This window comes from Pelophylax lessonae (genome assembly GCF_965119305.1).
Source record: "Pelophylax lessonae genome assembly, chromosome: 1".
Classification (NCBI taxonomy): Eukaryota; Metazoa; Chordata; class Amphibia; order Anura; family Ranidae; genus Pelophylax; species Pelophylax lessonae.
In genome coordinates this window covers 629,423,357-629,444,745 of record NC_138768.1, presented here as the reverse complement: position 1 = coordinate 629,444,745, position 21,389 = coordinate 629,423,357, and the positions used below count along the sequence as shown (strand labels likewise).

The 21,389-nt window shown below is 47.0% G+C and overlaps 1 protein-coding gene across 11 annotated transcripts in view; it reads right to left on the bottom strand.

Moving 5' to 3' along the window:
• BLTP1 (bridge-like lipid transfer protein family member 1) overlaps nucleotides 1-21,389 on the bottom strand; it is a 754,177-nt gene that overhangs the window by 109,384 nt on the left and 623,404 nt on the right. For 10 of the 11 annotated variants that reach the window (XM_082243836.1, XM_082243839.1, XM_082243843.1 and 7 more), the window contains 2 exons: nucleotides 9,058-9,238; nucleotides 5,726-5,915 (listed from right to left, as the gene is read on the bottom strand). In XM_082243836.1, coding sequence (XP_082099962.1) covers nucleotides 5,726-5,915; nucleotides 9,058-9,238 — 371 coding nt within the window. The remainder of the gene's footprint in view (nucleotides 1-5,725; nucleotides 5,916-9,057; nucleotides 9,239-21,389) is intronic. The other variant, XM_082243842.1, reaches the window with a different exon arrangement.

The window sequence follows — 21,389 nt, the reverse complement described above, 5'->3', positions numbered from 1 at the left end:
ACACTTTCCTGTTTGCACTGGTTACAAAAATATGACTAAAATATTGAAAAATTGTCTTACCGTAAAATCCTTTTCTCTGAAGTTCATTGACAGACGCAGTCTCTGTTCTTCATAACAGTAGAGTTATATTGCCCCCTAAAGGAGTAGGACACTAGGCAGAAAAAAGGTTCTGGCTACGCATATGGGCAGGGGGTATACCCTCTCTCTCTGCTATAGGATGTCAGTTTGTATCAAACCAGTGTCAGAGAAAACAATACCAACCCAACTCAAAATAGAGGCGCAGGTACTGCGCCTGTCAATGAACTTAAGAGAAAAGGATTTTATGGTAAGACAAAAATCCAATTTTCTCTATCATTCATTGACGGACGCAGTCTCTGTTCTTCATAACAGTAGGGACGTCCCAAAGCAGTGCCTTAAAGATGAGGGGTGGGAACAGCAGAAAATAATTCCCCAAAGCTGAACCACGGCCAACCAGGCAAGATAGGACTCATAAGAACAAGATGAGACCCACCTGAAAAAACCTTAAACACCCTCAAGGGAGGCAGCCTGCTAAACTTTGTGGACAAAAGAGGCATCAGCAGATGCCAGCACATCCACCTTATACATTTTTTGTGAAGGTATGAACAGACGACCAGGTAGCCGCCTTGCAAACCTGAACCACAGATGCCTGATGGCGAAAAGCCCAGGAAGCACTAAGCGCCCGAGTAGAGTACACCTTAACAGGGAAAGGAGAAACCTGAACCTTAATTGAATAAGCCTGCACAACCGTCTGTCTGATCCATCTGGAAATAGTCGCAGCAGACGCAGGCAGCCCTCTCTTTGGTCTATCCGTGAGAACAAAGAACTAATCAGTCTTTCGAAAAGACTCAGTAGTCGCCAAGCACACACTGATTGCCCGAACCACATCCAAAGTATGCAGCGCGAATTCCTTAGGATGTTTAGGCTTAGGACACAAGGAAGGCAAAACAATGTCCTAATTTAAGTGGAAACTGGAATCCAGGGAATGGGTGGTTAATAGCCTCTGGAAGAAAATTGCCAAGGCCGAAATCTGACCCTTGATAGTACTCAAGGCCAATTTTTGATCAACTCCCCATTGAAGGAAGGCCAAGATCCAAACCACAAAGTAAGAGCGAGGAGGAAATCCCAACAGCCTCACACCACGCAATATACAACTTCCACGTACGATGATAGATCCGCCTATAAGTCACTTTTCTCGCTTTAGGCAGAGTGGGAATCACTAAAGCAGACAATCCCCTGTCCTTCAGCACCTGGCTTTCAACAGAGAAGCTGTCAAAGCCAGCGACTGTAAAGCAAAATGGAAGATCAGCCCTAGAGACAGTAGATCCTCCCTGAGAGGAAGTCTACAAGAAACATCAGCGACTAGCCTGACCAGGTCGGCGTACCAAGCTTGGCGAGGCCAGTCCGGAGCCACAAGGATGACCGGAATCCCTTCGGCCTCGATCCTGCAAAGAAGTTTTGGCAGCAACCTGAGAGGGGGAAAGGCATACATCAGCTGATAGTAACCCCACGGAGCCACCAGCGCATCTGTGGCATCTTCCAGAGGGTCCCAAGAGCGGGCCACAAACCTCTGCACTTTCCTGTTGATCTGAGATGCCAACAGATCTACGTCTGGAGTGCCCCAATGAAGGCTCAGCTGCTGGAACAAATCCGGATGGAGAGACCATTCCCCTGGAGCCAAGGCCTGCCGACTGAGGTAATCCGCCAGCCAATTTTCCACTCCTGGAATGTAAATGGCGGAAAGAGCTGGAACAAAATGTTCCGCCCAACAAAGGATGCTTGCCACCTCTAAGGCCGCCAGGACACTCCTGGTGCCCCCTTGGTGATTGACATAAGCCACAGCCGTGGCATTGTCTGATTGAATGCACACTGGACAGCCCAGAAGGTACTCCGTCTAGTGAACTAGGCAAAGCCTGATCGCTCTCAGCAACAGAAAATTGATCGTAAACCAGGATTCCTCCAGCGACCAGACCCCTTGAGCAGAAAGCTTGCCTAGAACACCTTCCCACCTGGACAGACTGGCATCCGTGGTGATCACTGATCAATATATGGGGAGGAAGTATTTTCCTTGTTTGAGCATCGGGGACCAAAGCCACCATATCAGGGACCCCCTGGTCACCTGGCTCAGCTGGATCTGATTTTCCAGGGAAGTTGGATCTTGGTTCCATTTGAGAAGGATTTCCTTTTGGAGTATTCTCGTGTGGAATTGAGCGAAAGGCATGGCCTCGAAGGATGACACCCTCAGTCACTCTCATACAAGTCTGAAGGGACGACCATTTGCTGGACAGCAATAGCTATATCTGGAGCTTTTGACGTTTTTTCGGAGGAAGAAACACCCTGGCTGAGGACGAATGGAAAGTCAGGCCCAGATAGTCCAGTCTCATTGAAGAAACCAGGGATGACTTCTGGAGGTTCACAATTTACCCGAACTCCTCCAGAGTTCTCATGGTGATCTCCAAGTTTGTCACCAGCGCCGTGGAGAATCCGCACGGAGAAGCAGATCGTCCAGGTAACCCAAGATCGATATCCCTCGCTGGCGTAACAATGCCAAGGCCCGGAGCCAACACCTTTGTGAAGACCCGGGGAAAAGAGGTGAGACCAATGGGTAACGCCACAAACTGATAGTGATCCTCTCTCCCGGCAAAAAGGAGAAACCGTTGATGTCCTGCACATATTGGGATGTGAAGGTAGGCATCTTTGATGTCTATGGAGGCCAGAAAATCCCCCTGATGTAGGGAAGCCACCACCGTGCGAACGGATACCATCTTGAATTTTTGAACTCACACAAAGCAATTCAGCGCTTTTAGGTTCAGAATTGGACCCACCCTGCCCTCCTTTCTGGGGACCGTAAACAGGTTTGAGTAAAAGCTCTGAAAATGTTCAGAATTCAGAACCAGAACTATTACACCTTGTTGTAATCCGATCCGGGGACAGCCGCACATTGGAAGGGAAAAACCTTCCCGGAGGGACAGATCCAAACTCGTTCTTGTAGCCGGACCGTGTGACCTCGTGGACCCACGTCTTGTAGCCGGGATAGCCGCAGGTCCGGAAACCAGCAAAGACATCCCCCCACCCTAGATACAGGTGAGGGCGCAATTTTGGGCTGAAGGGGCCTTATCTGCAGGTCTGGAGAAACCCAACTTCTGTTTTCCAGAGCAGGGTCACTTGGAGCCACCCGGGGAGGCCTTGAAGGACTTTGATCCTTTATCACTAGCACCTGAGGGACAAAAAAACTGCTTGTGTGCTGAAAAGGAGGGGACCCCGTCTAGGACAAAGGTCCTTACCCTTGTTAGCCTGTGGGAGAAAAGTACTCTTACCCCCTGTAAGACCTTTGATAATGTCATCAAGGTTAGCCCCAAACAGGCGATCACCCTGAAAAGGTAGATCAGTCAAAGCCTTCTTAGAAGTCTGATCCGCTGATTAGCATTTAAGCCAAAGTATAGGCCGTAGGACCACTGCCGAAACCAACAGTCGGGCCAATAGTGGAGTCACATCCAGCGAGGCATCGCAAATAAAGGGCAGCACCTGAATCAACTGGTCAGTCAGCTCCGCAAAGGCAGAGGGAAGTTTTACCCCCTCCAGGTCACTGTGTAGTAACTTAGCCCATTCAGTCAAAGTTTGCGACACAAGGGCGATAGTAAACACCGGTCTGAGCGCAGACCTCGCCAGGGAGTACATATTGCGGGCCACAGACCCTGCCTTTCTATCTGCTGGATCCTTAAAGGCGGGGAATCCTCCACTGGGATCATGGTAGCTTTATTCAGTCTGGAGAACGAAGGGTCCACCGTAGGTGGTACAGTCCACTTTTTAATAAGGGCTCCTCAAAGGGGTAGCGCCTAGCGATCCGCTTAAGCACCCCAGGGGGACGCTTCAGGCGGTCCCACTCTTTTTTGACCATGTTGTCAAAATATGCGGGAACGGGGAAAACCTTAGTCGCTCTGGATGGCTTGTGAGTGCCAAACGCAACCTGCGCCTCAGTCGCAGCTGCGTCCTCCATGTTTCGGGTCTCACGCACAGATGCAACCAGTGCGTCCACCAGCACCTTTTCTTGCACGGTGGCAGACGAAGAGGTGTCATACTCACTATCAGAGGAGACAGGGCTCAAGGAGGTAGACCCGGCAGGGAGACCCATGTCTGCGGTGGCTGAATTCGATTCAGAATCTGACACATCAGATGAGGCAGGGGTAAGTGGGGGGGGGGGGGGGGTGTTTTTTACAGGCTACCTCCACCTGGGACACAAAGGATTCCAAGACAGCCGACAGTGCATCTATAGATAGCTGGGATCCGGAGGTCCCTGCGGCCTTCTTGAGGGGGTCAGATGGGGAAGAATGTTCCGCAGGGTCCATGCTGCACCAGGGGAACACCGCAACAAAAAGTAAAAAAAAAACGTTTTTTTTTTTAAATGGCCCACAGCGTTATAGCGCCCACAAGAGGTCAGGCAGAACGCACAGGGACCCCCAGCAGAGAGAGAGAGACCCCCCGGACTCACCACCCGCATCAAAGATGAACCAGGAAGGCCCAGAATGTCTGCACAGCGCGTGTCTGCAGCGATCCCGATTAGCAGAGTGTCAGCACTAGGGTATAGGGAGGGGCTCCACCACCACAAAAAAACGCCTCTAGGGACTCCAAGAACATGGCCGCCATTGAAATTCAATGGGAACCCACCGCAAAATGGCTGCTCGGGTGTACCAAGATGGCCGCCGATCTCCCTGAGCCTCCTGGATGGGATCAAAAGGAAAAGGTGCCCTGGAGTGACAGGTAAACCCCCCCCCCGCACAATCGATCGTCCGGTCGCCGGCAGAGGACCCACCCCAAATGTCGGCCTGCGCCCGGTCCCAGCCCACAAGTAGCTTCAATCGCCTCATTGCTCTAGTAGAGAGTGGGGGGGGGGAAGGGGGGACAGGTAAGGGGGAAGACTGGGAAGGTAAGGGGGGGGAGAGGGGGGACAGGTAAGGGAGGAGGGGCGTGACAGGACAGAGGGGAACCCGGGAGAGTGAGGGTCCGACCGTCCCAAGGAGGGGAATGCGTCCACCCCAAATCCCACCAGGGGGAGAGGGGGGAACAGTTTACTTACCATACCTGGAACAGGCGGGCGCTATCTCCTAACAGAACCCCTCTCCGCTGAAGTGGGGGGCCTGTCGGCCAATAGGAATGTTGCGACTCGGGCCTAGACCTGGTCGTATGAGACCTGGCGAGCCGTTTAACTAGTAGGGTCAGTCCCCGTCCGATGGGACTGTGTCATGGCCGACCTTGCACGGAGCTGGGGTCTGTGCGTGGGGTGATCACTGGATCTATATATTCAGCCCGTCGCCCAAAACTGGCATAGTTGCATGTAGATCTCACAGAAAAAAAATCTGGTGAAAAACTAGCTAGAATAAAACTAGCTAGAAAAAAAACTTTTGCCAGGACCAGAGATCCCAGCAAGGAACTAGGTCCTCAGTCCTGACTAGGCAGATTAAAACTGAAATCCTATAGCAGGGTGAGAGGGTATACACTCTGGGACAGCCCATAGGCGTAGCCAGAACCTTTTTTTCTGCCTAGTGTCCTACTCCTGTAGGGGGCAGTATAACCCTACTGTTATGAAGAACAGAGACTGCGTCCATCAATGAACAAAAATAGTGTTGCAACGTGGTTTTCTAGACATTACATTGTTACAGGCAGGTAATAAAAATGGTTATTAGGTATAGATTAGTTAGAGGAAAAGTACCTGAGGGGATTGGTGGGGGTGGGGGTGGTAACAATGTGTTAGTCTTGCTGTGGACAGTACTAGGTAAAGGAGATGGTAGAGTATCTTTCATACCATACAACTTTGATTCTTTTGAAAGAGTTCTTGGCAAAGATGATCCCCTTGAGGCATTTGGCGATTCAGTTTTCAGTGTTTTTGAGTTGTAATGCAACTAAAAGAAAAAGCATATAAACAGTGAGTTAGAGATCTAAAATCTAAGCATAGATCTAGGGCTGGTTTAAATACTGAACATTTGTAAAATTCCTAACTTTTTGGATTAAAGTGTTTGTAAACCTCAGATATGAAATATAAACAAAGCATATCCCTCTATAGTGTGTACTTGTCTCAAACACACATTTGACCAGAAAATTGTAATACGCTACCAAGGACAATCTCTCCTAAACTGCTGTGAAGGAAACACCAAAGAAAATCTGGCCTACATACTAAAAAAAGAACTTGAAGATCTTAGACCAGGGACCACTAGGTTATACTGCCACCTGTAGGAGTAGGACACCAGGTTCAAAGCAAAGAAAAAAAAAACTTACCTAGCTATGAAGGCACTGCTCAAGGCCCGGAGCTCCATTGTACCAGCAGGCACTGTGGTCAATACTCAGTGGTCACCCCATACACCACTTTGGTTTAACTCAGGTCTCCCAGAATTTCAGTCTATCCCGGATCCAATAATTTGAACATCCAAGGGCTTTAAGACACTTACACATATTTGCACAGAAGGAGATCTGACCACATTTGACAATCTAAAATACCTCTTCGGTCTATCTAACTCCTATTTTTTGAGATACTTACAGGTCCGCAATGCCTACCATTCTCAATTAGGAGCAACTGCATTTGCGGTGGAGACCCCAAACGTTAAATGTATACTTAGAGAAGATACCTTATCAAAGCCATTGACTATCTTGTACAGGGCTCTCCAGCCTCCTCTACATGTTGGCATGGAACGTCTCCGCTTTTCTAATATCCTGGTGTTCACCTATTGTATGTAAAAGAGGTGACTCAAGGTTCCCTTGGACCTTTACGCTGTCAGGCTTGAAATTAACTTTTTCCATTTTGCAGCAAGCTGCTTTTGAAAACATTGGGTGAATTCTCATCTTAGCAATTACTCAAAAGGTGGCCTTTTTGACCCACAGGGTTTATGAACTGGCATGTCTATTTCTTTGGTCTTGCATAGTAATAAGGCTGTGCTCCGTTCCAAGTCTTCTTTCCTTCCCAATGTAGTTTCAGTCTTTCATCTGAATGAGAATAGTGTTCTTCATTCTCTCTGTCCAAAACCAGTTAATCGCAAGAAGAGCCCTACATTATTTGGATGATTGTTTGGGTACTTTGGCCTAACTTTAGGTCTTGATTAGGTCTCCACTAGAGCGGTGAGTGCTTTCTGGACCTTCTGTCATCAGGTTTCAGTTTCTTACAGTTGTGTTCAAAATTATTCAACCCCCAATGCTGTAAAGGGTTTTAGGGAATTTAGTGTACATTTGTAATTGTACTCAGAATGAAATCCTACAAGGACTTCTTAAAGAACCATATGCAACTAAAATGACATCAATTGGTTTTGTAATACAGTAGTAAATGTTTTTTTTGTGAATTCTTCATTGACACAATTATTCAACCCCTTAAAGACTACCACTCTGAAGAACAGAGGTTCATTGAAGTGTTTTCAATCAGGTATTGAAAACACCTGTGGATGTCAGGGAGCAGCAATAAAGCCTAATAAGCACCAATTAGGCAGCTTTAAAATGACTGTGATACTCAAGCTCCTTCTAGACATTTACTGGTGTGGTTACAAACATTGTGAAGTCAAGAGAATGGTCCAGGAAGACCAGAGAAGAGGTGAATACTCTTCACAGGAAGGGCAATGGCTATAAGAAGATTGCAAAGATGTTAAACATACCAAGAGACACCATAGGAAGCATCATTCGCAAATTCAAGGCAAAGGGCACTGTTGAAACGCTACCTGGTCGTGGCAGAAAGAAGATGCTGACTTTGACTGCTGTGCGCTACCTGAAGTGTAGAGTGGAGAAAAGTCCCCGTGTGACTGCTGAGGAACTGAGAAAAGATTTGTCAGATGTGGGTACTGAAGTTCCTGCTCAGACAATATGGCGCACACTGCGTAATGAAGGCCTCCATGCCAGAACTCCCAAGTGCACCCCCTTGCTGTCTCCAAAGAATAAGAAGAGTCGACTGCAGTATGCCAAAAGTCATGTGGACAAGCCACAGAAGTTTTGGGATAGTGTTCTGTGGACTGATGAAACAAAATTAGAACTGTTTGGGCCCATGGATCAACGCTATGTTTGGAGGAGGCCTATGAAGAAAAGAACACCTTGCCTACTGTGAAGCATGGCGGGGGGTCAATCATGCTTTGGGGCTGTTTTGCTTCTGCAGGTACAGGGAAGCTTCAGCGTGTGCAAGGTACCATGAATTCTCTTCAGTACCAGGAGATATTGGATGACAATGTGATGCAGTACGTCACAAACCTGAGGCTTGGGAGACGTTGGACCTTTCAACAGGACAATGATCCCAAGCATACCTCCAAGTCCACTAGAGCATGGTTGCAGATTAAAGGCTGGAACATTTTGGAGTGGCCATCACAGTCACCAGACTTAAATCGATTGAGAACCTCTGGTGGGACTTAAAGAAAGCAGTTGCAGTGCACAAGCCTAAGAATGTGACTGAACTGGAGGCTTTTGCCCATGACGAGTGGGCGAAGATACCCGTAGATCGCTGCAAGACACTTGTGTCAAGCTATGCTTCACGTTTAAAAGCTGTTATAACTGTAAAAGGATGTTGTACTAAGTACTAAGATTGAATGTCACTGGGGTTGAATAAAACTGATAATGATGTGAGCACAGAAAAGACATTTGTGGTTATTTCAATATAAATGTTATGTTATATTTGTCTGACCTACACGTGCCTCTTTGATTTAATTGTAAGCAGGATGAGTGAATGATCAAAATCAATGTCAAACTGGCCAAAACAATCAATTTCAGTGGGGGTTGAATAATTTTGAACACAACTGTAGATTTGTAAACTGGCCACTTCGTCTTCTGTTCAAACTTTTACCAAATTAATTTTTTGTGTTTAAATTTAATTAGTATTTTTCCTTTTGCTGCTGTACCCCCCCAATGTACCCTGTACACATTGCTTTGGGACGGTATGTCCCAGTCGCAGTATAACCCAGTGGCACCAGATCGAAGAACTTTGCTGTTGTGTCTTCAGAGAACACAGAGAAAAGGGTTTTATGAAGATCCTTATGTCTGTATTTGCGCACCATAGTCAAGTAATATACCTCACTCTGGTCTTACCTTCACATCAACTCCAGGAATATAAAAAACTGTAGTTTCAGAGTCACTAGACTTAGTCTGGAGAGATGATGGCACCTTCTTTCCAGCCAGTAGATGAGTGGTAGATGCATAGTTGTTCTGTAATTTTTTCTTCTTAGATGGAGAATCTTGGTCAAGACTACGTGAGCTTCTGTCATAACTCCTAAGCAGAGAGTTTTTCAATTTGTAAATATTCAAAGAAAAAGATGAAAATACAACCGACTAAAATCATTATACAGTACTTTCTCTTAAAAAAAAAAAAATATATATATAATCACACATTCATTTTAGTCAGCTGGTATACTTTAAGAAGTCTGGCGAGAGAAACTGCAGTATTTGTATCCCATCAAAAGTGATTAAGGACCGGGCCTATTTTTGACACATGTTGTTTAAAAGTTAAAAACAGTATTTTTTGCTAGAAAACTACTTAGAACCCCCAAACAATATATACAACTATATATATATATTATATATATATATATATATATATATATATATATATATATATATATATATATATATAGTTTTTGTTTTTTTTAGCAAAGACTCTGGAGAATAAAATGGCGGTCATTGCAATATTTTTTGTCACGTGGTATTTGCACAGCGGTCTTTCAAAAGCCATTTTTTTGGAAAAATTACACTTCGCTAAATGTAAAAAAAAACAAACAGTAAAGTTAGCCCAATAAAAATCTCCATAGATAAATAAAATAAAAAGCCCAATAAAAATCTCCATTGGCGACCTTTAAAAATTTTTAATGGTTACCAATTTAGAGTTAGAGTGTAGCTCTTTTTTTAAAATTATTGCCTTCGCTCATGTGTGGTTTAAACAGCGATTTAATTTGCGGCGCGACTTCTGTATACATTTTCTATTGTGCACGAGCTCACGGCGACAGGGGCGGCTACATTTTTTTTTTCCTATTTATTTTATTTAATTTTAACACAGGTTTTTTTAAAAAAAAAAATCTGATCACTTTTATTGCGGTCACAAGCAATGTATACATTCCTTGTGACAGCAATAGGCAGTGACAGGTACTCTTTATGGTGGGATCGAGGGTCTAAAAGACCCTAGACCCCCCTCCACTACACTTCCATGTATTCAAAACGCCGAAAACTGCATTTTTGAATACACTCACTGTTTAAATCCGGCGCCTTCAGCAGCCGTGTAAACCGTATGTGACGTCATGGAGGATGCCTCCGGGTTACGTCATCGGATACCCGATCGAGCAGCATCCAGCTTTTTAATTGTGACTCCAGCTAGCCTGCGGACACGCCGGCTGGTTGCTCGGGTCTCCCGGTGGGACGGGAGGCCCGGGCAGAGCCACGGAAGGCGGCGGGAGGTCCCATCCAGCTCGCTGGGGTAACGGCCGAGCAGCTCCCGAAAAGTCGACCTCTGGCTCTAAAAAACGGTACCGGGATGATGCCTCTAGCTTCTAGGTCTATGTCAGCTTGAGTTAAGTGATTAATCCTTAAAAAGTATCTAACAAAAAATGTTTTTTTTTTTTTTTTTTTTGCGTAGGACACCAAAAACTTGACTTGTGCAGAGTTCTTCACCCAGGCAGGAAATTACATTTTTGGGGGCATTCTGTACACTGTTGGTGTACAGAACGGTTCCAGGTTGCTATAATACACTGCAAATTACAGCTCTGCAGTTTCAGTTTTAACCACTTAAGCCCCGGAGAATTTGGCTGCTCAAAGACCAGGGCCTATTTTGCGATTCGGCACTGCGTGACTTTAACGGACAATTGCGCGGTCATGCAATGCTGTCCCCAAATGAAATTGATGCCCTTTTTTTCCCCACAAACAGAGCTTTCTTTTGGTGGCATTTGATCACCTGTGCGATTTTTACTTTTTGCGTTATAAACAAAAAAAGAGCGACAATTTTGAAAAAATAACAATATCTTTCAAATTTTTTTATATAAAATTCCCCCCCCCCCCAAAAAAAATGTAAAAATCTAAATTTTTTAACATTTTACGCCAATTTGTTTTCCGCTACATATTTTTGGTGAAAAAAAATCGCAATAAGCATATTTTGATTGGTTTGCGCAAAAGTTATTGCGTTTACTAACTACGGGAAAGATTTATGTAATTTTTATTGTTTTTTTTTTTTTTAACTAGTAATGGTGGCGATCTGCATATTTTTTTTGTGGGACTGCGACTTTGGGGCGGACAGATCGGACCCTTGACTGACATTTTTGACACTTTTGGGGGTACCAGTGACATTACTACAGTAATCAGTGCTATACATATGCACTGTTACTGTAAAAATGACACTGGCAGGGAAGGGTTTAACTTTATTAGAGAGCAAGGGGTTAAGTGTGTCCCTAGGGGTGTGCTTCTAACTGTAAAGGGGCGTGGCTTTTGATGTAACCACAGAGACATACAATCCTACATAGCAGGATCGTATGATCTCTGCTGTTACATCAGGGAGAATGACAGGTGGCTTTGTTTACATCAGCCGCCTGCATTTCTCCCTCTTCAGCAGGAGATCGCGAGTGACTGGCGGACATCAGAACCGCCGGTCACTCGTGTGGGGATGCCCGTGAACGAGCAGGAGCGGGAGCACGCTCGCCCCCTATTGGCTAGCAGGCGAGTGATGTACCCATACGTCACTTTGCCTGCACGGGGCTGACCGCCGCAGTATATGTACTTGCGGTCGGCAAGTTGTTAAAGGTAATTTTAAATAACATTAAATTACAATACAGCCTATTTAGAAATTGTATATGCTATCATTGTTTTTATTTGCTGTATTTTTCTTCAACGAAAGTTAAGTTAACTTCTACATGCCAAATCTACTTTGTTTGCTTTATGTGTTATATTGTTTTCTTTTTAAAGTGTAACTCTACTTTTGTTGAGAAAAAACATTCCCCTCTGGGTGATCTATGTACATTTCAAGGATTATAACAAACTTTGTTGCAGATTCCTACCTTTTTTTTTATTCTGAAAAAAATCGTTGTTTGTTCCTCTGTGCTGAGTGGGTCTAATGGTAGTGGTTTCATAGTTATCTATCTGCTGTGCAGCTGCAGGGCTCTAATGAGGGAATCTGCTGGGTCTGCATCCCTTTAGACCTGTTCCTATTGGGAGTATCTTGCCAAAAATGACATTTTTTTTGCAGGAGATGCCTGAAATCGGACTTGTATCTTAGGCAGACTTCTGGGAAAATCAGGGAGCCAATCACATTATTTGGAAATTATGTTGTGTACAGAGCACCTCCAGGTAGCCATATTGCATTGCATTTTCTGAAATTTACAGCAGCTGCAGACTGAAAAAGGAAAACTGGATTTTTGACTTACCGTAAAATCTTTTTCTCTGATCTTCTTGACGATTGGGTTATGCTGCCCCCTACAGGAGTAGGACACTAGGCAGGAAAAGCTTTACCACGCCTATGGGGCAGTCCCTACAGGCATAACCCCACACACTCTGCTACAGCCCTCAGTTTTGTTGCAAGCAATGTTTAGAAGACAACTACCCCATTCCACTCATAAGTAGAGGGGCGGGTGCTTCGTCTGTCAAAGAACTTAAGCGAAAAGGATTTTACGGTAAGTCAAAAATCAAGTTCTCTATCGTTCGTTGACAGATGAAGCTTCACATCTTCTTTTTTTTTTTTGAAAATATTTTTTATTAAGGAATTAAACATAGAAATAAAGACACATGGCTTTTCAATGTAACAAGTACATGGCAGTACAACAAGTACATGACAAACATCAGAGTCAATTATACATAACAAGAATGGTTAAACTTCAATCTTTGGACCAAAAGTCCCAGTACTTAGTGAATTTTTGTAGCTGCGAATCATTAATGGCTAGAGATTTTTCAAACTGATAGTTAGTACGTAACAGTGAAATCACTTCAGATATGTTGGGCACCTCTGTAGATTTCCACCTCCTCAGAATTAGTGTTCTCATGGCCAACAGGACATGTGAGGTCCATGGTCTGTATGTGTGAGGGAGGGTATCAATACCCAGGTGCAGGATGGCTAAAGCTGGGTTGGGTGTGATTATACATCCCGTGTATTTTGCTATGTAACTGAACACTCGGTTCCACAGGCTGGTGAGAGACGGGCAGGACCACATCACATGAAATATTGTACCCACACAGGAGCATTCTCTCCAACAGAGTTGAGAGTATTTGTTGGAAAATCCTGCTAACCGATATGGTGTGTAGTACCATCTACGGGTGATTTTAAGAGTCATCTCCCAATGATTGGCACAGTGAGTGTATCTATTTGCTTCTGACATTGCTCGTTTCCATTGTGACACCGAGAAGCTCTCCCTTAGATCCCTGTCCCATTTGAACATGGTCATTGTTTTAAAGAAATTGTCAGTATCTAGAATGGCATGGTAAAAGTTAGATAGTTTTGGTTTAGTCGTGGGGGCCGCCGTAAGCAGCTCCCATACTTTACCCTCCACTTTAATATGTTGTACAGGATATTGTCACATGAAATGGTGTATGCTGTAAATTTGGAAGAACTTGGAGTGTGGTATTTGGTATAGGGTCTGAATCTGGTCAGGGGACATGAGGGAGGATTGTCTGTATAGGTGCTGTAAAGTAGCAATATTCCCCTGGGTAGTGACACTTACAGGGAGGTCAGGTAGGTATACGTGGAGAGGTGAAGCTGTAATATTTTCAGCAGGGAGAAGGGCACGGTCCTTATCAGGCCCGATGACCTTGCGCCAGGCCTTTATAGAGGCCAGCATGGTGGGGGAGAAAGAGGAGAGGCTCCACGGGAGCCACGCATCTCCCAGAAGTAGATCCCTAAGGGTCTCGTGGGGGCTAAGTTTGTTTCCAAGTCTACCCAAAGGGGGGCTTCTGCTGTGTGGAACCAGTTTCGGGTTTGAGCTAACACAGTGGCCCAATAGTATCCCGGAATGTCAGGAACTGCAGCTCCTCCATAACATCGTTTGGTAGTTAGGGTGGAAGAAGAACAACGAGCCCTTTTCCCCTCCCATATATACTTTTTCATATGAGATGTGAATTTAGCTAAGCATGTTGCCGGGTAATGTATAGGGAGGGCCCTAAACAGGTACAAAATTTGGGGGAGCAAAAACATCTTGTAAGCGGTCACTCTTCCATGCCATGATAAATACAAAGGTTGCATACGTGTGGTTTCTGTGTCCAGTTTGTGGAGAAGTCTAGTGACATTAACTGTCAAGAGTTTTTTAGGGTCGGCTGGGAGATCAATACCCAAGTAGTGGATTTTGTCCGTCGACCAGGGGATGGGGACCAGGGATTCGAGCTTTGTTTGTGCCTGACGCGCAACTCCTAGGTTTAGAACTGTGGACTTGGACGCGTTGAGCTTGTAATAGGATATATACGGTGAAATTGTTGTAAAATTGTGTATGCAGCAGGGAGAGATGTAGACGGTTATGTCAGCATGAGGATAATACCGTCCGCGAATAATGTAATTTTGTGGTGGTATGTGGGATAGGGAAAGCCTACGATTTGGGGATGTGAGCGGATAGTTTCGGCGAGGGGTTCTATGAGTAAGTTAAAAATCGTGGGAGAGAGGGGACACCCTTGCCTCGTACCATTAGTGATGGAGAAGCTTCTGGATACTATCCCAGATGTGTACACTTGGGCAGAGGGAGAGGAGTACAGGGCCATTATGGCTGAAAGGATAGGGCCGGAAAAACCAAATTTTTGTAACGCGTGGCGCATGTAACCCCAGTGCACCCTATCAAATGCCTTTTCGGCGTCTAACGTTAGGAGGACAGCAGGTATCTTACGTCGGTGTGCTAGGTGAAGAATATTCACCATTTGCCTCGTGGCATTTAGATGTCTGACGACCAGGTGTAAAGCCCATTTGGTCCTTGGCTATCAATGTAGGGAGAAACTGTTGGATACGTTTGGATATGATTCTCGCGTAAATTTTAGCGTCCGAATTTAGTAAAGAAATGGGGCGAAAATTTGCTGGGGTAGTTGGGTCCTTGCCGGGCTTCGGGAGGGTGACTACATGTGCACTCAAAATGTCAGGGGGGAGATTAGCATTAGTCATAGCTTTGTTAAAGACCTCTGTCAGTGTGGGACCTATATGAGGAAGGAATAGCTGATAATATTCATTGGGGAGACCGTCAGGCCCTGGTGACTTGCCTTTCGGTAGGGTTTTAATGCTAGATTGGACCTCCTCAAGCTTAATAGGCGCATTGAGCGTGGCCAGTTGGGAATGCGGAAAGTGTCGGTAAATTAATGGCGCTTAAAAATTTCTCTATAGCTGTCACTGAGGGTTGAAGTTCTAATGGGTCATCTTAAGTTATTCAGGGAACCGTAGAAGGATGCAAAGGCATCTGCAATAGCCTGCGGGTGTGTAATTTTGGCCTTAGTGATGGGGTCTATCAAAAACGGGATTCTAGACTTGGCCTGTTTTTGTTTCACTCTATTCGCCAGAAATTTACCAGCCTTGTTTGCCTGAGAGTAAGATTTTTGCTTTAGGTAATTGAGGTGTTTGTCCGAGGCCTCCAGAAGGAGAATTCGGAGTTCCAGCCTAAGTTGAGTTAGGCGGTCTGACATAACGACTGTGGGGCCCTTTTTATTACTTTCCTCCAACCTATGAATCTCATTCAATAAGGAAGACATTTTCTGGTTCCGCAGTCTCTTCTTCCTGGACTGCTGCTGAATGCACACCCCTCTCACGAAGGCCTTGTGTGCACCCCAAAGCACCCAGGGGTCCGAGACCGACGGTTTGTTAAGCAGGAAGAACTCCTTTAAGCTGCCCGAGACCCGAGCAGAGCAACCCGAGTCCTGCAGCATTCCAGTGTCGCATCTCCAAATACGAGATGTTGCTACCCGAGCGTTCTTCTCGACGATCAGTTCAACCGCTGCATGATCTGACCAAGTGATGTCCTGGATCGTTGAGGAGGACACTTTTGACAGGAAATCTCCATCAACCACAAATAAGTCTATTCGAGAGTAAGACCTGTGTCTAGATGAGAAGTAGGAGTAATCCCTCTCGGCGGCATGTTGGCACCGCCATACATCATACAGTTTTTCTGAATGTAACAGCCCCCCCATCGATTGTTGCCGGCCCCGGGGGGACGAAGAAGTGTCCAGCCCGGGGTCTGCAACAACGTTGAAGTCGCCACACATAAGCAAGCGACCCTGTTTAACTTTATGTACCTGCTTGAGTAGACGTCTCAAAAATCGCAACTGATGAGAGTTTGGGGCGTACAGGTTAACTATGGTGAACGTAGAGCCGTTCAGTTCACATACCACTATTATAAATCGTCCTTGTGGGTCCTGGACAGAATGATGAATCTTGACCGATAGCGACGATCGGAAGGCCAGAAGAACTCCTCTCTTTTTTTCATCTGCGGAGGCCAGAAGGATCTGGGAGTAGTCCTTGTGGGCACAAGACGGGTGAACCCCTTTTTTGAAGTGGGTCTCCTGGACCGCTAAAACGTCCACACCATGCTCCAAGGCCTCCTTCCATAATGTGCGCCTCTTAGCGGGATGGTTTAAGCCATTGGCGTTGATTGATAAAAGTTTAATGGTCATGGGGCGTCCGGATGATCTAGTGAGGTTGAGCACCGGTTGTTACTGTAGAGGTGAAGAAAGTCTTGGTTCCTAACGTGTCCATAAGCATGTATCCCAATGGTGTGGGACTGTCGTAGGATGTCACTATACTCAGTGATGATGCCATGTAGAACAGAAGTAAACTGATGAAAAACAAAAGAACAAAAAACAAACAGGGTAAAAGGGTAAGAAAAGGACCGTCTCAGCAGTTCGTGATCGGACATACCGATACAAAGTGAGAGGGCCAAGGGCTCGCGCTCCTATGGCCTGGGACATTCGTCGGAGTTAGGTAGATGACATAGTAGAGCTCGTAAAGATGTCGTCTTGGTTGGGGGGTCTCTTACGGGAGACCAGTTGCCAGTCCGCTTCCAGCGACCTGAGGGGAGGCGATGCAGGGGGATTAAAGGGTTGCTGTGGCAAAATGTTCCATCTCCGCAGTGCCTGAATCCCTTCGTCCAGAGTTTTTATCAGGACAGTGGATCCGCCATGAGTGACAGATAGAGTTGCTGGGTACTTCCACTTGTGTGGCACATTGTGGTTGCGTAAAGCTTTAGTTATGGTGGCCAGATTACGCCTGGCTTGCAGAGTATGCCTGGAGAGGTCTGGTAGTAGTTGTAAGTTTGCGTATCCCTCCGGAAGTGGCATGTTTTGCCTCGTCGCCATCATAATTTGCTCTTTCACATGGTAAAAGTGAACCCTGAGGAGCACATCCCTTGGTACATCTCCTGACAGGAATGATGGTTTTGGCAGTCTGTGTATCCTGTCTATAATGAGGTCAGATGTGGATGCGTTAGGGAGCAGTGCTTGGAAGAGTGCAGTGACATGCGGAAGGAGCTGGTTAGGCAGGATTGTCTCAGGTATTCCCCTAATTTTTATATTGTTCCGCCGGGAGCGGTCTTCCAAATCTGCCACTTTACTTTTGAGCCAGTGGATTTCATCCGTTTGGGTGTTAAGAGTTGTGATGACAGAATTCAGAGTAGAGGCATGTGTGTCAGCCGTGCGTTCTAGGGAGTCAACCCGAGTGCCCAAAGAGCCCATGTCAGTCCTGAGTTGTTGTATGCATGACCGCATGTCAGCTTGCATAGTATTGCGCAGGGCATACATCATGTCTCTCATAGTGCCTTCCGAAATAGGGTTGCTGCCAGTGGGGAAGGAGGCAAAGGGGTCAGGGCCATGAGAGGGAGAAGCAAGTGCATGCTGTCCAGGGAGGCTGGTGTCCATACCTGAGAATCTGGCTGATCTCTGCGGTGAGTCCCTCCTCTGCCTGTTCTTAGCTGGACTCCTGGACGAGGGAGAAGGAGGAGAGGACGACCCAGATGACTGGCCACTGTCCGGGTTGGCTATCTGCCTGTGGAGGGATGGGTGAGCGGAGAGCGGCTGCAGTTTGTGGAGAGCAGCGGCTCCCTGTCCTCCTCGTGGTCCCGGGGCGCCGCCATTTTGGTGTAGCCCGGAGCTCTGTGATACGAGGAAACCGGACAGTTTGTTCGACTGTTCCGGTCCCTTCTTTCTGCGGGCCATGTCGGCGGGCGCTTGCGGAGGTTACCGGTGTAACGGGCGGGTGTCTGCGGGGTCTGAGCTCTGTGTTGCTGCGTATGTCCCGGACGGCTCGGCGGAGCAGGATTAGCAAGCAGCCATCTTCCGCACCGCGGCCACGCCCCTAGCTTCACATCTTCTTGACCATTGGGACGTCCCAAAGCAGTATTTGCATGAGGGGTGGGAAAAACAACGCAAAGAAGAATGTAATTCCCCAAAGGCAAAACGTAGCCAACCAGGTAACAAGGAGCTCAACCAGGAACAACCTGAGCTCACCTAGAAAAAACATACATCCCTCAAAGACAAAAAAAAGTTCTCTTTTAGACAGAAGCCTGCAAAACCTTGCCGCCAATAGAGGCATCCAAAGGTGCCAACACATCTACCTTGTAGAATTTTGTGAACGTGTGCACTGATGAGCAAGTTGCCGCCTTGCAAACTTGCATCACTGGTGCCTGATGGCGAAAAGCCCAAGAGGCAATTAGCGCTCTAGAAGAATGCGCCTTCACAGGGAAAGGAGGAACCTGATCCTTGATGGAATAGGCCTGAATCACTGTCTGTCTGATCCATCTGGAGATGGATGCAGAGGAAGCAGACAACCCTTTACGAGGTCCAAACACGAAGAGTGTGACTTCCTGAAGGACTAAGTAGCTGCCAGGTACACCCTAACTGCCCGGACCCCATCCAAAGCATGCAAGGCAATTTCCTTTGGATGTTTAGTCTTGGGACAAAGGGAAGACAACACAATGTCTTCATCCAAATGGAAATCAGAGACAACCTTTGGAAGGAACAATGGACAGGGGCGAAGAACCACCTTATCTCAGTGAATCACCAGGTAAGGTGAATGACAGCATAATGCCGCCAGTTCCGACACCCTGCACGCAGAGGTGATAGCCACCAAAAAGGCCACCTTCTGGGACAGCATAAGCAAGGGAATCTCCAAAAGATTCTCAAAGGGAGGCTTCTGGAGGACCGAAAGCACCAAATTGAGGTCCCAAGGCGGCAACGGAGCCTGCACTGGAGGAACCAAATGTCTACACCCTGGAGAAAGGTACGCACCAGGGAGTGAGGGGCCAAAGATCCTTGGAAAAAGACAGCTAAAGCCGACACCTGGACCTTGATGGTACTCAAGACCAATTTCTGTTCAGCCACCCGTAGAAGGAAGGTCAAGATCCGAGCCACCGAGGAGCGAGGATGAATCCCAAGAGACTCACACCACGCAATGTACTTCTTCCACGTACAATGGTAGGTCCTCCTAGAAGTAGATTTCCTAGCTTTTAATCACCGACTCAGATACCAAGCCCGGCGAGGCCAGTCCGGAGCCACTAAGATGACTGGAATCCCTTCTGTCTTGATCATGCATAGAAGAAGTCTTGGCAGAAGCTTGAGAGGAGAGAAAGCGTAAATCAGATGATACTCACCCCACGGGGCCACCAGCACGTCTGTGGCATCTGCCAGAGAATCCCTTGACGAGCCACATATGTCTGCTTCTTTCTGTTGACCCAAGACGCCAACAGATCCACCTCAGGGGTGCCCCACCTGAGACACAGCCGATGAAACACCTCTGGATGAAGGGACCACTCCCCTTGGTCCAGAGTCAGGCCCAGATAGTCCAGCTTTCTGGACGGAACCAGGGCAGACTTCTGAAAAGTGAGAATCCAGTTGAACTGCTGCACAGGTCGTATTGTGATCACCAGGTTTTCCACCAGAGCAGAGGGAGACTCCACTCACAGAAGGAGATAGTCCAAGTTGTCCAGTACTGTAATCCCCGTTGGCATAGCAAAGCTAGCACAGGGGATAACACTTTTGTGAAGACCCGAGGAGCAGAGGCGAGACCAAAGGGTAACGCCACAAACTGATAATGCTGCTCACCCACAGAAAAGCGGAGGTAGCGCTGGTGACTGGCACATATTGGAATGTGAAGGTAAGCATCCTTGATTTCGATAGAGGCGAGGAAATCCCCCGACACCACCACCGTGTAAATGCACTCTATTCTGAACTTCTTCTCCCGCACAAAGCAGCTCAGCGCCTTGAGGTCCAGAATTGGGAGCAGTTTGCCTTCCTTCCTGGGAACTGTAAACAGGTTTAAAAACACTGAAAACGTTCCGAAGTCAGAACCGGGACAATCACCCCTTGATGTAACAGGTCTTGTACCGCCCCAAACAGACCCTGTAAGCAGTTCGGAGACAGGCGCAAGTTGGAAGGAAAGAACCTTGCCGGGGGGCAAGAGAGAAACTCGATCTTGTAGCCGGACTGAATCACTTTGTGGATCGTGCACCAGGTAAGTCCACGGGTCTGGAAACCAGCAAAGACGCCCCCCACCCCTGATACGGGTGAGGGCACCCCTTCATGCAGAGGAAGTCTTGTCCGCAGGTCTGGCAGAACCTGCTCGTGGTTTGCCCGAACAAGACCTCTTAGAACATCCAGCGGAGGCCCAGAAGGGCTTAGATCCCTTGTCTTGAGACCCTGAGCGACAAACAGGCCACTTGTTAGCTGAAAAGAAAGGCCCCGCTCTCAGGTTGCCAGACCAGGTTTGTTTGGATCCTCCAGAGGAGACCTTGAAAGGCTTTGAGCCCTTATCAGTTGACCATGAGGGACGAAAAAACTTCTTATGAGCCGAAAAAGAAAGCCCACATCTACGACAAGGTTCCTTGCCTTTAGTACCCTTGCGGAAGAAAGGTACTCTTCCCCCCCTGTGAGACCTTTTATGATGTCATCCAGGGTAGCTCCAAACCGGCCATCTCCTTGAAAGGGAAGATCATTCAAGGCTCTTTTAGAAGTCTGGTCCGCAGACCAGCATTTGATCCAAAAGACACGCCGTAGGACCACTGCCAAAAAAGAGAGCCAAGCTACTTGGGGAGCTCCATCCAAAAAGGCATCACATATAAACTGCAGCCCCTGGACCAGCTGGTTCGCCAGCCCAGCAAAAGCAGGGGGGGAAGTGTTCCCCCTCCAGGTCATGGCATAAAAACGTAGCCCACTTGGTCAGATTTTGCGACACCAGGGCAATGGTGAATACCGGCCTCAGTCCTGAACCAGGCCACAGCCTCTGCCTTCCTGTCAGCTGGATCCTTAAAGGCCGGGAACTCTTCAACCGGGATCATGGTTGCCTTGTTCAATCAGGAAACCGGAGGGTCCACCAACGGTCCACTTCTTAAGAAGGGACTCCTCATAGGGGTAACACCTAGTAAAGCGCTTAGAAACCCCACGGGGAAGCTTTGGTCCTCCCCACTCTTTAGTGACAATTCTGTCAAAATAGGCGGGGAAAGGAAACACCT